This window comes from Beta vulgaris, chromosome 1 (assembly GCF_026745355.1).
Source record: "Beta vulgaris subsp. vulgaris cultivar EL10 chromosome 1, EL10.2, whole genome shotgun sequence".
NCBI lineage: Eukaryota > Viridiplantae > Streptophyta > Magnoliopsida > Caryophyllales > Amaranthaceae > Beta > Beta vulgaris.
Window position 1 is genome coordinate 55,718,528 of NC_079202.1, and position 14,736 is coordinate 55,733,263.

At 35.1% G+C, this 14,736-nt stretch overlaps 1 protein-coding gene across 3 annotated transcripts; it reads right to left on the bottom strand.

The window, feature by feature from the left end:
- Window positions 1-539: 539 nt before the first annotated feature.
- On the bottom strand, window positions 540-13,056 carry LOC104905177 (isochorismate synthase, chloroplastic). Of its 3 annotated transcripts, none has more exons than XM_048639827.1 (15): window positions 12,602-13,054; window positions 10,287-10,516; window positions 9,612-9,729; window positions 9,371-9,487; window positions 9,149-9,295; window positions 8,938-9,012; window positions 8,782-8,850; window positions 7,535-7,653; window positions 7,338-7,395; window positions 7,049-7,159; window positions 4,548-4,632; window positions 4,146-4,243; window positions 3,839-3,931; window positions 3,172-3,228; window positions 540-819 (listed from the first exon to the last, which is right to left on the bottom strand). In XM_048639827.1, the coding sequence occupies exons 1-14, from the start codon at window positions 12,929-12,931 to the stop codon at window positions 3,178-3,180; spliced, it is 1,701 nt and encodes a 566-aa protein (XP_048495784.1). In that variant the 5' UTR covers window positions 12,932-13,054; the 3' UTR covers window positions 540-819; window positions 3,172-3,177. The 3 variants fall into 3 exon arrangements, 2 of the variants coding, with proteins under 2 accessions (XP_048495784.1, XP_010691928.1); XM_010693626.3 differs by lacking the exon at window positions 540-819 and adding an exon at window positions 924-1,398; XR_007271784.2 differs by lacking the exon at window positions 540-819 and having other exon boundaries at window positions 3,181-3,228; window positions 4,540-4,632; window positions 12,602-13,056.
- Window positions 13,057-14,736: the final 1,680 nt, after the last annotated feature.

Below are 14,736 nucleotides of genomic sequence, written 5' to 3' on the forward strand. Positions count from 1 at the left end.
AGATTTTTATAAGTCAAAAGATGATATTTACAAATCATTAAAGTCAAATATATGATCTTGTGATAGTCTTTATAATACGGTATTTGTTCTACTAGTAGCCTTTAACAGACGATGATATATTTGAGACATTTTATACTGATTTTCAAGGCATCATACTCTTTCGGATAATGTAATTGTATTACAAGGAGCACAACATGGCAATAGATTAGATTGAGAAGATTTTCTAAATTGATATCCAATATATGAAAATAGTACATATATTGGTGTCTTATTTTTTTTTGTAAGTTTGGAGAAATTGATTAGTGTTTTAATTTCCCGATAAATATAGCGTGTTTAGGAAAATTATTTTCACAAATTTACCAAATATACAACTAAGTTTGTAGTGTTAATTTTACTTCGTCCGTCTTAACAATTTAAATATGTATACTAAAATGTCACATATATTCATGTAGGGTAACATGTAACACAATTCATGAGTGTTTAAATGCTTAATATTTTGAAAGCCTTCCACAGAGAGAATCAACTCACTATAGTTCCAATTGGAATTATAACAAAATTTATGATATTCATGTTATAACATTGTAAATTATAAATTTTAATAACAGAACATAATTGTACATCAACTGGAATTGTACATAGAGTTCTCGGGCATTCAATATATATTGCACATCTAATGTTGAAGACAAAAATAATAACCCTTCCAAAATTTTGAAGTGGTATTATCTTCTTAAAATAAGTTCATAATTAGAAATATCCTTCCGTTTCATTTTAATCTACATACTTACACTTTTCACACATGATATATCTTTAGTTTTGTATCTGTAAAAATTATAAAAAGTACATATTAATAATATACATGTTGTGATGAATTTAACAAGATCCCACATCACTATTTTTATCCGCATATAAATCACAAATGATGGTCAAAGTGAAATTTATGAATAGTATAAAAAATCACAGTATAACAATTAAAATAAAATAGAAGGGAGTATACACCAATAAAACCTATACTATGAAATATTGTTTGGGCACGATTTAAAATGCACTTAGGCTTATTTACATGACATACTTTAGGGTTTATAGCTATAAGATGTCAAATATAATTATCGTGTAATCTAATGTTTCACTCATTACCCCTTTTAGTGCTTTCATCCCATATCTACTCAGTTCCTGGTTGGTATACAAGCCTACAAGGAACTCTGAGATTTGTCTTTCGAGCAAGCTTGACTGCTATGCACAGTGAGAATATAAGAAACCTTAGCTTAGCAGGAAAACCTGAAACTTTTTGCAGAGCTCAAACTAGTTGTACATGCATTATGTCACCAGATGATGAATCAAATCGAATCCAAAGTGGACACATGACAATGAAAGAATCCGAATTCCACAAAGAATAGGTTCCTGTTGAATGGAAGTAGTTAAAAAGATTAGCATATGATATGACAATTCAATCTGTGTCATGATCTAACTTTGGTTTGTAGAACTATAGAGAATTGAGACTGCAGCATCCCAACTGATGCACCCAAATGCAATTCAATGTACATGCATTTAGGACACTGTACTGCAATATCTGCATGCACATAAAGGAGCTTGATAGTTGATAGTCTCAAAGGAGGATTAGCTACACCCTCACCAGCCACGTTACTGGGAATTGTACGGCATTAAGAGCTTGAAGGATGGTGAACTAGACACTAGAGGTTACACAGGGTTTCTCCATATCCGTGTTTCTTTATACGGCAGCCTCCCAAGCTCAGTGGAAGATATCCACATACAAGTTCAGGAGAATAGAGGACCGACGAGACCCGTCTACGAAGGATTGTTAAAAGTGAAGGCAGCTGAGAGAAGCTTCCAACGCTCTCCATTGCTGACAACAAGACCTTGGCCTCTGTTTGATTGGACGGAAAACGTGTAATGAAATATGATTTTCCTTGAATAACAGATTCCAAGGCAAAATACAATTGCAAATTGATGTTCCTTTGTTTGGTTCTTCACAAGAAAAGTAAGAGAGAAGATAATATGAAAAAAAATGGAGGGGATAGGATGGATGGGATAAGAGAAAGAGAAAAGTAAGCAATGGGAACGTAAATTTGACATTCTTTCATTTAGGGTCTGTTTGGTTTGATGGAAACATTTTCTATGGAAAATAAGTTTCCAGTGGAAAACGCAAATGGATTTAGTTTTCCTTTCTTTGGTTTGATGAAGAACTACTAGGCTAAGAAGGGGAGGGAAAATGAAGATGTTGGGGATGAGAGGACTGGAGGAAAATGGTTTTCCTTCAAATTTTTGGAGGAACATGTTTACAAAGGGATTGAAAACAACGGAAAATGAGAAAAATCATTTCCTTCAAAACATACGGAGCCTTGAAGGAAAATGTTTTCCATCGTCTGGAAGACTATTTTCCACCCTTGGAAAAGCATTTTCCATCCTTCACAAATCAAACAAAGGAAAATAGGGAAATCTCTTTTTCGAAAAAAGTTATTTTTTCCCTCCCAAGAAAACACCTTCTTAGTGTCTGATGAACTTCCAGATCTCCTGCAGTAAATCAACCCCAGGGTCCTCAAAGCCATCTTGCTCTAAGTCTTACCCATGATCCCTCAACCTAAGCAAGTCAAGCCACTGGTCCATACTTTGCCTATTGCGGAATCTAATGCCTACTATTTCCACGTCAAAGAGTTTAAAAAGTACATATTATAGGGGTTTCTTATATAGCATTTTGCTCTTCAACATCCAGCATATGTTCCTTTTTTTTTCCATTGTTTCCTCTTACCTTTAAAGAATAATTTTTTTAGATTTTCTAATTTTTATATTATTAATTTTGCAAAAAGAAGATTCAAAGGTGGTTAAAATGCCAAACAGAACTTTATTTTGAGAGTTTTTCCTGTCTTCATTGTCAGCGCAACCTTTCATGGGATTGATAGATGCAGAGTGATCCTTTGCATATTGATTCACAATCTTAGTTTGAGGTTGCATAGCTGTATTCCATGATTTCGGTTTAGGTTCCTTTGATTACCAGAAATATAATAAAAGAATATAACAATTAAGTAACACCTAATTCCACTACTCCCTACTCCAGCACAGATGGGAGAAGAATACAGGTGCACACACACAAAAGACACAGAAGCGCGCACACACACACACAGTGAGAGAGAGAGAGAGAGAGAGAGAGAGAGGAACCTGAAATCATGCCACAGTATGCAAGAGAGGAATCTCAAGTCTTAACAACTTGGTGAACTGTACATAAAAACAAGAAACTGAATAAGTAAACCAATCAGTTATAACTATTTTTAAGTTTTAACATTAATAACCTTTGGTAATCAACTACTCCCTCCGTCCTCTATTAGTTTACCCCTTTTGACTTTTGACACTATTCACATACATGACTTTGACTATCTTTTGAAATTTGTATTTAAGAAAAAATATAGTCATGTGAGATCTTGTTGGATTCGTCTCAATGTATATTATCCAAATATCAACTTTTTGTAATTTTTGCTTATCGAAAATTAGAGATATTAAGGTTCAAATTAGTATCTCGGCAAATGTGCCCCAAAGAAAGGGGTAAACTAATAGAGGACGGAGGGAGTATGTTATATTGGAAGCTTCAAATTATCACAAAATGAAGCAAACCATTATCAGAGGTCCTCTAGTAAGAGAGGTCCTAAGGAAAGTGAGAAGGGAGTAATGCAACAATTTCTTAAGCATAGGTATGTTGGGTAAATGAGCAAATGCATGTGAACACAAGCTAAGAAGTCATGTGGATCTCATCGGCTGCCAGCAGCCAAGGGGAAAGATTGTAGGAACAATAGGGTCAAGCAGCAAAATCAAGATAAAGAGGGGGGAAAACCTGCATAATCTTCAGCTCCAATTCTTCCCATTCTAAGGAAGCATCACTACCATCAACTATTCCAGTTCCAGCATAGACAAAAGCACCAAGACCCTGTAGAAAGAATCACCAATTGTTGGTCCTTTGTTGATCTTAATTAAACTCAGAAATATTATTTTGCAACAGTTTCAAGCCAACAGTAGAGCTCAAACCAAATGAGTCAACAAGGAAATCAATTCAACTAATGGAAAGACGCCCCCAAGTTCTAGTCTCAGAAATTCATACTTATCAATCAGAAGAGCTTATAAGACAAAGTATCACAGTATACCTTCTCTACTAAAGCAGACCTAATCCCTACAGCAAATTCAGCTTCTTCACCTCCAAACCAACCGATAGGGCCAGCATACATTCCTCGATCAAACTTTTCTGCCAATAGAATGAAGAAACACATAAGGAGATAGTCAGTATCATGAGAACAATTGCAAACGAAACAGTACATCAATAGGTGACCTCCCAGGAAGATTAGGATGTAATGAATTTGTTAGCAAAAAAGAAGGAAAAAATAGAAGTCCAAATTATTTCTAATAAACCAACATGCCGCTTGCTGTTTCTCTGATATGATGTACAGAAAAGCAGAAATTCCACTTTAAGTAAATAAAACTTCAAAAATACAAATAAAATAAATAATAGGTATTAAGTACAACAAAAGTGTCCAAGCTTACGAAAATACCAGTTTCTGCAATCAGGCAACGGGAATCTTCAGTGGGAAATCCACATACAGCTGGACTTGGATGAAGAGAAGATAAAATCTCAAACTGAAAATCAGTAAGAAAGCAATTAACATAATCAGTATACTTAATTATTCATTATATGCATGCATACACTTACGCTCACACACAAGTAAGGAACATTGTATCAAAACAAGGCCGCATCGTATCGTATCGTATCGCCCGTGTCGTAAAGGTTTTCACATCTACTGAACCGATATTACCCACATTGTCAAGGTGTTAAAAAAACTGTGCTTAGGCGAATTTTAGGGATATCTTATTGTTTAAGTTGATATTTGGCGGTACAACAACCGCATCATCCCCGTTCCCGTATCACCGTGAACGTTACTACGATCGTGACCGAAACTGCATTTTCGAACTATGGTAAGAACTGTACTTAATTACTTACAAATAAGTAAGAAATGTACTTAACTACTTACAAAACTTTCCTCGGTAAAATATAATTATATGTTGTAGCTGACAAACATAATTGCAACCCATCAATTCTTGTTTCATTTAAAGCTGCTTTGGACATTGGCACTGTCGCCTTATGCCCAAATTTCATCAAATAGATTAAGGGCACCCAACATGGGACAAGCTAAAACAGAAACAAGGACAATAATGTTGGGATGAAGAAAGTTATTTGTGGGGACTTATTTCCCAAAGACCCACAAGCTCAAAGCCCAGCACAAAATCTAAAAGAACAGGCAGACAAAAGCCGCTAAAAAATGCATTCACTTGTTGCGTACTGCTTGTTAGCTAAAATAAAATCAGAAAGTGTTCTCTCAGTCCGCTGAATTCTAAGATAATCAAGTTGCAACAGATGAGACATCATTTACCAGCCTAGCTCTCGCTTCTGAGTTGTGAGATTACTCATTTACTCTAATCTGCAGATTGCTGATAATATTTGCAGAATGGGTTTCAAGAGTAATATTAGAAAGAAGCGACCTCCCTGACTTCCTGTTGGTGAACAAGCCTTCTTTGGCGGTGAATTCAAACTTAACTGCATGATATTGCTGCCTGCTGACTAAATCAGGCAAAAGGTATGACGTAGTAAAGCATATTTCAGCACCAGAACATCACAAGAACCAATGGATAAATGTTCCAGCAAATCGGCAATTCCTCCCACAGATGAAACAAAATGACACCATCATCATTACATAAAAAACTCCACTATTCGCTACAAAAATAAACATAAACTCCACTTTTTCAGAATTTCCTGAGATTAGATTGGGATGAAAACCTTGAATTTCTACAAAAGCATTTAATCTCCAGGATATGACTACAGAACCCTCACTTTAACTTGCTGTGCATATAATTTCAACAAGGAGACACATATATAGTAAACCTCCAATTGATTAACAATTTCCATTTAGCTTGAAATTGCAGCAGAATGCAGCCATCCTCAAATTCAGTCACAAAAAACTGAAGCAAATTTCTTTCCAATCCTCTCAAGTCTTAAAGGCCTGAAAGAAAGTATGTTCCAGGACCAAGACTCATCAACCAGACTAGCAACGTTGCATTTTACTTTCTTTTCAAGCATTGATCTAGCAGAATTTCTTGTAGCCAGATTTAATGCATGCACCACATTTTCTCCAAAGAGAGTTAAAAGTCTACTTCCAGCCAAGCATCTGAATTTATAAAAGCAGCAAAAGCTGCCAAGCACGGCTAGCTTGAATATTGTGCATGTACATGACTGTCAAGAACGACAGGATTTCTTCCAAAAGCCAGAACCCTTTAAATAAATCGCTTCAACAACTACATTCATCACTGAGATCTTGCTTCTAAGTTGCTTCCTCTGCATCTCTAAAGCTGTTTTACCATTTTAAAAGCAAAAGCTATACGCTCTATGTCTGCAATTAGATTCCTCTATTTCCTTTTGGAAAAAAATATTTTCTTTTTTCCTTTTCGGGCGGGGGGGGGGGGGGGATTACACTTCAAGTCCGAGCAACCCAAAGTTTTAATCCTCATACTCTCTATGAAATCTTCATTAAATGGTCCCAATTTTATATAGAGCTGCTGAATTAACTTTTAAGAGAGGAATAACAGTATAATATAATGAACAGGATAAACATAATTCAGAACATCGAACTACACCCTTTACCACTAATTGTTTGCTCTGTTTGCTTTTTCACAGTTTCCAAGACACATATTCCACCATTTATATCATAAATTATTTACAAGTAAAAATTATTAGGTTATATTTTGAAAATATAAGTTAATGTTAATAACAAGATCCAGCATGATAACGTTATCTTCCTATATATTAATGGGATCTCAGTATTTCACAATCAAAATTTACTTTGACCCCAAAAAAGGAAATAGAGCAAACATTTGGGGACACAGGGGCAGTTCAGTGACAACAAGAGTATACCGATAAGGTTTGATGGGAATCGTACGATGGGAATCATTCAGATTGTAAAAAGGACAATTATTCCAAACTACTGACAGCTCGTATATATACCTCGTCATCTTCATTTCTCAATCTCCCTTTTAATTTCGCATATAGATGTTGAACTCTTGGAAGCTTCCGAATTTCTTTTTGGGGATCCACTAGCACTGAGTCACACACATCCTGTAAAGAAAATTAAATGGAATGCGCGCATAAAATATCATTAATTCAGATTTGAACCAACTAGTATGGAGACACTTGAAAGCATCTAAATTATAGACCAATACATACATTTTTACTGCAACATAGGGGATTTTCTTTATAAACACATGCTTATCCATTAATAAAAGAGATTACTCACCTCAAGTTTCTTCCTTATACACTCCCTTACAATTGTAAACTCTAAATCGTCTTTAGGGCTGGCAAACAACATGACAAAAACAAAATTTGTTGGCCCAATCAAGATGGGAGCAAGAATTTATAGCAGATCTGACTCATCTGAGAAAAGTGATAAACACACTTATTGTTATAGGATTATTGCGGGTTTCAGTAGAATACCTGGAAAGAAGATCCAATCCAGTCGCATGATCTAAAGCAATTGATCCACATGTAGCTCGGGTTCCAGCCAATGCTTCACTCGAGATGCTAAGCTTCTTTCTGTGAAACAGCTGCTCTGGCTACACATAAATTTGCCATGATTACTAACAGCACAAACGAACAAATCACAAACATCTTTTTGAGATGATGGCTGAAGCTTAACCATCAACAATATTCAGTCCCACTCATGAAATTGTAACAACATTATTGTGAAAGAACGATGCAGGACATCCCTCTTTATGGTTGATTTCGGTTGAACAAGAATAACAATACAAACAAGAATAACTGATTTTAGTTCATGTAAATCAAAGTAGGAATGTGAGAGACTTCACAGAGAATAAGAGAATTATGAAGCTAATGCTCATGAAATTGCAAGGATGCTTCATAGAGAATTTATAGACATAGAACTTTGCTGTTGAGAGCTTAGCTACGTACTACTTGTTGCCTGATCTTATCTATACGAAAATCTGTCTTTTAGTAAGTTATCAGACCTCTATGAGTGCCATAAAAAGTGAACAATAGCAACTTTATCCCAGAACAATTTCCAGAGGCCACAAGAAAACGTAAATGAGCATGGCAATTGATGTCTTTGAGGATCAAACAGCACCAACTCAGCAGCCTAAGCTATTTGCAGAGGGAATAACAGGCAAGGATGCTTTCTCAAGAAAACAAAACAAGACATGAATTAGGTTGAGTAATAATTAAGTGAAGTAGATTTTCAGAAAAGGAGCGAAGCTCATCCTCAAAGAAAGAAGACAGATAGCCCAACCTTAGAAAGAAAAGGAGGTAAATCATATAGGGCTAAGGCCATAGTGAAAGCCATAGAGTTCATCTGAAGAATGGGCACTCAGCCTAATAGTAGGTTGTTCGGTTGTTCCAAAGAGATTAAAATAGGAATTTTTGTCAAGAGCTCCGTAAATCTGCTGAGACATCTTTCCATTATTGTGAAAGAACAGTAAAGCAAAAGCACTATATCAGTCATCAAATTCAGAATGTTACGCTATCCCTCTGTTGTCTATGTGAAGTATTCATTGGGTTGCTCATCTTGTTATTAAGGAATTAAAACAAGTCAGCTTACTAGAATATAAAGATGTATATGATCTTTCTTCGTGGAATCTTATTATAGAAGAAAGTTGTGCTTGTTAAAAGCTCAAAATCGACTAACTACCACCAACGCCTAAATATAGATCGGAAAAGAGGATACATACAGTGTTTCCAATGAATGCTGGTGCATTGGGTGGTTGAAGCAAGAACTGGTAAGCATTATCACCCTCCCCCTACAACAAATAGTTCAAGTAACTAGGTTATAAAACTCAAACCATTAGATCCACTACTATAGCACCTTTATATGAAAAGTAGATTACCTGTAAACAAGCTAACCATGCTAGTGGGTCAATATCAGAAGCAGTATATATTCGGCTACTACGTGCAAGTACAGCCTAGTACCATGAAATTACAAGGTAAAACCGTTAAAGTCATTAAGACATAGAGAATAAACACTACCATGTAAAAGGGCTTGAGTTGTTAGCAATGGACATCAAACTACAATATGATAGAGTTCCCCAAATTTGAGACCTTTGTGAGAGCTGAGCTACTTCTAATCATCTTTAATGCTTTATTGACAGCAATGACCCAATTGTTCTTGTTGGGAACGTGCAATATTTCAACCCCAATTGATGTTTTCCGGACTTCTTTATCCGACTTGGAGATAACAAAATTGACCTGTCACATCAAATGAAACTTGCTCTAAAGAAGCTCAGAGTTTGAAACAAAACATGCCTTACTCAAAAGGTTTACCTGGTCCAAGGTTGCTTGAAGGGAATCAATAGCTGATTCCCAAGGACACAAAAGGCTATTATCCCATGCAACATTAACAGCCAGCAAGGACCTTCCTTCAAACTCATCGAACTCAACCTGTCATTTCATATCTAACAATGGGTTGCTAATATATTAAAATAATACCTGATAACAATGCTTCCACTAACACGCACCAAGTAAATTTTACTATGACATCCAGAGAGAGATAGAGAGAGTCTACCTGAGGCACCATGAAGTAGAAGGAGCCAAACGGCTCCCATTCTCTTGAAATATCAACTTTTGCATCAAAACGAATGGCCCCATATGCACGAATTAGAGGACAATTTTTTGACAAGAACCTTCAAATCACCCATGTTTTCCAGTATACAATTAGCAATCATGAATAAAGTTCCACTCAAAGTTAATAAACAGACTGGTACTACATATATGAATACAGGGTGCAACGCAATTATGGCATTTCATTTTACACAGTTGATTATATCACATGGTCTGTGTTACTTGCGATTAAGCATGCATTTCGGAGGTCAAAATAATATTTAGTCAAGAAATTAGTTACCAATCACAATTTCAAACTAATAATCAGCAAAAATCCAGCATAATTCTTATCAAGCAAATATAAACATCATTATTCGATTAGATAATCACTAATCAACTACTGATACGCATCATAAAAAATAAACTCCACCATTTAATAGGAACTCTTAAAATTCATTGAGTTTCGTCAAATAATGTCAGTTTCGACTACAAATTCAATGCTACATATATCAATATATCATAATACTAAACTTAAAAAACTAATATGTAAACAGAATTTTCAGAAAATAACAACAAAAATATAACAACTAGAATAAATTTGAAAGAAATCGAAAATTAGGGTTAGCGATTATTGTCTTACCTCTTAATAGATCTCCAATCGTCGAAGGCAAAAGGGTGAATATGGCGGAAATAGACAGCAGCACCGACACCTGCGACGCTGATGAGATCATGAACGTTGGAGTTGCCATTGAGAAAGAAATGAGAGCCGTTGATTTGACGTCTACCGGAGAAGAAAACGCGGGGGAGTTGGTGGTGGTGAGGTTGTGCATTAAGCCAATCTATGGCTTCTATAGGTTGCTCAATTGGTACCTTCCAAAATTAATCACCCTCATTCAAATAACATTGCTTTTATATGAGCAACGTGTGATAACTTAGTGGTATTGGGCTTGCTGGCATCACATTCGATATTAAAGATTATATGATCGAGTCTCGTCCCTTACAAAGAAGAATCCCCAATTCTCTCTCGTTGCAAATTAAAGGACTTCCTCTTACCTTAAAAAGATATTGCTTTTATATGAGAATGGGTCCAATGTGAGTGTCCGCCAAAGTTACCAACCGACTACGGGTGTAAATGAGATAAGACAACTCGCGAGTTAATTGAGATCGATTCGGTCAAAGTTTGACTCGAGTGAGCTCGAATTGAACTCGAGCTCAACTCGAGATATTGGCGAGTCGAGTTGAGCAACTCGATATTCGATTCGAAAACTCGTGAGCAGCTTGAATATCCAATTATCAATCGCAGAAAGTACCTAAATTCAACATTTTTCTACCTTACAATTGCTTTTAGCATGAGTCACTTGCAAGCTACAAGAAATCTACTCGATGAAAACTCAATTCGGTAAAAACTCAACTCGAGTGAGCTTGAGCTCGACTCGAAATGCTAACGAGTCGAGTTGAATTAGCTTAAACTCGGAGTCGACTCACATCATATGGTTAAGAAGTGAAATTGGAATGGTTTGTGAAAATGATATGAAGAAGAGATAAATGAAGAGAGAGAAGGATGAACCATTTTTTTTGGGTTCATATATTAAGAGTGCTCTTAGTTTTTAATAGTTGCAATATTTTAACTTTTGCACTATTCGTAAACTTACTTTGACTGCGAAATTGTGACTGATTTATAATACAAACTTTAGCATATACTCCCTCCGTTTCATTTTAATCTACACAATTACACTTTTCGCGCATGTCAATGCAAAACTTTGAGGACATATATCATCAGTTTTGTATTTGTAAAAATTATTAAAAGTACATATTAATAAAATGCATGTTATGATGAATCTAACAAGATCCCACATGATTATATTTTCATCCGCGTATAAATCACAAATGATGGTCAAAGTGAAATTTGTGAATAGTGTAAAATATTAAAGTGTAACAATTAAAATAAAACGGAGGGAGTATAAGATAAGAGTACCTTTAATTTTTTAATAGTCGCAATATTTTGACTTTTTATAATTTTCTCATATAGATAAATAGATATCTTAATAATCGAATTTGTGTATTGGCGAATGTAAAAATAAAAATGTTGGAACTATTAAAAATGTAAAGATTATTTTGGGACAGATGAAAAACAATAGAATAAGGAGTATTTAAGGATAGAGCATAGAGGAAGTACAATTCAGTTTAGCAATAGCAACTTCAATGATCTATTTACTTTATATATTTGCTTATTGTAGCTCAAGGTTATTTGGAATAAAAATTTCACATCAATCCAATATTCTGAAACACAAATTATTGGATGTAAACATAATTTATAATGTAACAATAGACAAACCACCGCTAAAAAAAATAATCAAATGGCATCAAATTATAAATGTCAAAATAACACAAGATTCATATACGTATAGTCCATGTCATTTTTGTTGAAATGTATATCATTAAGCATATTACACAATAAATTATGCTATAACATGTTATATCCAAAACGCATTCATTTTCATATCAGGTTCGTGTCGTTGTTTTATGTTAAATAAGCTTTTGCCTACTTGATCCAACAATCAGGTCTATATACAACACAAATAAGATCGGCTACGTATGTGTTTCTTTCATTCTAATTTCTGCACCACAAGGAGGAGATTCTTAAGGATAAGGAAAAAGATATTACACAGTAGTCAGTACTACTCGACATGTCACAACCCCATACCTCTACATGTTTGAAAATGTGCCCAATCTACATCTTAACTTCATGATTGATAACACTAGCAACTATGTATACTAATGTATAGCTCATATGATCCGAATTTGGCAATAAAATTGTTCTGTTATCCATCCAATAATTAGGAAAGCTTAAAATGCAGCAAAAGTACGTACTTCTTTTGAACAAATGCCAAAAAAATTAGCATCCTATTTTCTTAGTTCTGTTCTAACATAGATAATTTGACAGCATAAATTTACCTGGATGCGGATGAGACCAGAGGGAAGATTGGAATACTTGAGGTTCGACCTTAACTCGGAGATGACCGAGTTAAGGTGGTTCAAGGCGAGTAGAGGTGATGATGAAATCGGAAGAAGAGATCGTGTTTCGACGATCCCAAGTGGAATTTTGGGGTCACTTTGGCAACCATTCATAGACATTGATGATGAGCTTACTCTTTGTTGCTGATGAAACAATGCATGTACAACAACACATGATGGTTTGGTTAATGAAACTAATGATGGTGGTGAATGTGATGGTTCAAAGTCTAGAAATCGTGTAATGCATTTTCCTGCTAAAAAAGCAGTCATTTGTTTGTCTAAGATGAGAACGATAACTTAGAATTTTGCTAGCAAAAACTGATTGCTGGTTTAATTCATTTGGGGGGACTCTGTTTCTGCACGCTTATGGTATTTGGAAGTTTTGGACAATTTGACATGCATATGTAGATTATGTACTATATAGGGACCTTTGGTCATAACTCATAATAGCATCAATAATGACTTTTTACATGTTCTAAAAGAGTTAAGATTTAGTCTTTTTTGGCGGATTCAAAAAATATATTTAGTGAAGTCAAAATAAAATTATTATCTTTTAATGGTTTCAAACAATTAATTTTACAAGAAAATTTCTAAAACTCTCAAATTATATAAGAAAAAATGCCAAATTTTTACAGATTTAAGTGGGGTCAACTGATTCCACTAAAGCCAACATAAATTAGCCCCTAGACCCCTACTTACATAGCTTTATCATTGAGACAAATTGGTCCAGGACTTTGTTTGTCTTGGCTGCCAGACTAATCATAACCTCAGATGGCATGCTTCCATAAATGATAAAATGCGGAATGATTCTTTAATGATCATACCAAATTTATGACCACTGAAGTCAACAAAGTCAAATGGGCTATGCACCACATGTTTTGCCAACTCAGCAAGCCATTTTCTTTTTCATTTCTTTTACTAAAATCATAAATATTAATGATAAATACCTAAAATAATTTTGTTAATTCCAAAAACTTAATAAGAAAATCCTAAAAAATTAATATTTCATTTATTAGAATTAATTATTTTGACCAAAAAAAAAAATTTACCCATCTTTTTCTCTCTCTCCTATTTTTCCCCCTGAACTTTGATGAACTACTTCCTTCCTTATGTTCTATCTCCACCTATCTCATCTCCTTCCTCGATCATTTTCGATTAATTAACCGCTCTTTTGTTACTCTACTTTTCATGCATAAGCGAATCTTTTTCACACGCAAACACCAAGGGTGGAAGTGTGCTTTTAGGAAAAGTTCGATTTCAGTCTTCTTTACATATCTAGAGTTATGGTTTTGGGGAAAGTTCGATTTCAGTTTTCTTCATTATTTGTTTGATTGAGGTCTATACTCCATTTCGCTTAACAAAACTTCATGTTTTTCAATCTCGATTTCAGGATTTTTTCAATGTTTTATTATATTCAACAGGGCCTGGCTGTTGGCTTTTTCAATTTTGGTGGTTCTTGAGTGATGACCTGATAAGTGTGTTTCTAATGCACTTTATGACCTCCTTTTGGCTTGTTTTTGTTCCCCTTTTTCCCCTTTCTTCCCTCTTTCTCCCCACTTTTCCCTTCTATTTCATTCACTTGATCATACTTGATCATAGTGACATTTTTGCTATTTTTAGTCATTTTTGACCGAATTTCTAGTACATTTGCTTTCACCTTGTTTTGCTATGTTCTTGATATAGGTGAAACTACTAAGATAGCTACGATTTGTAATGTTGGAAAAGGTAGCAATGAAAATAAAGCACACATTGAGAAATGGTGTGCTTGCACCATTCCCCATGTCCGCTCGCACAAAGGAGCACATTGCACAATAAAATCTTGAGCAGAGAACTTCAAATGGACATAACTTTCAAACCAAAAATCGGATGAAGGTAATTTCAGTTGGAGGTGAAAGCTCGTTTCGATATCTTTCCAACAACTGGTCATAAGCTTGATTTGGATATAAAACGAAGAAGTTATACTCGTTTTAAGTTGAACTGTCCGACTAGATCAGAAAGAAAGGTGCGCCCGCACCTAGTTTTGGTGCGCCCGCACCTATTTTGGTGCGCCCGCACCTTATTTTGGTGCGCCCGCA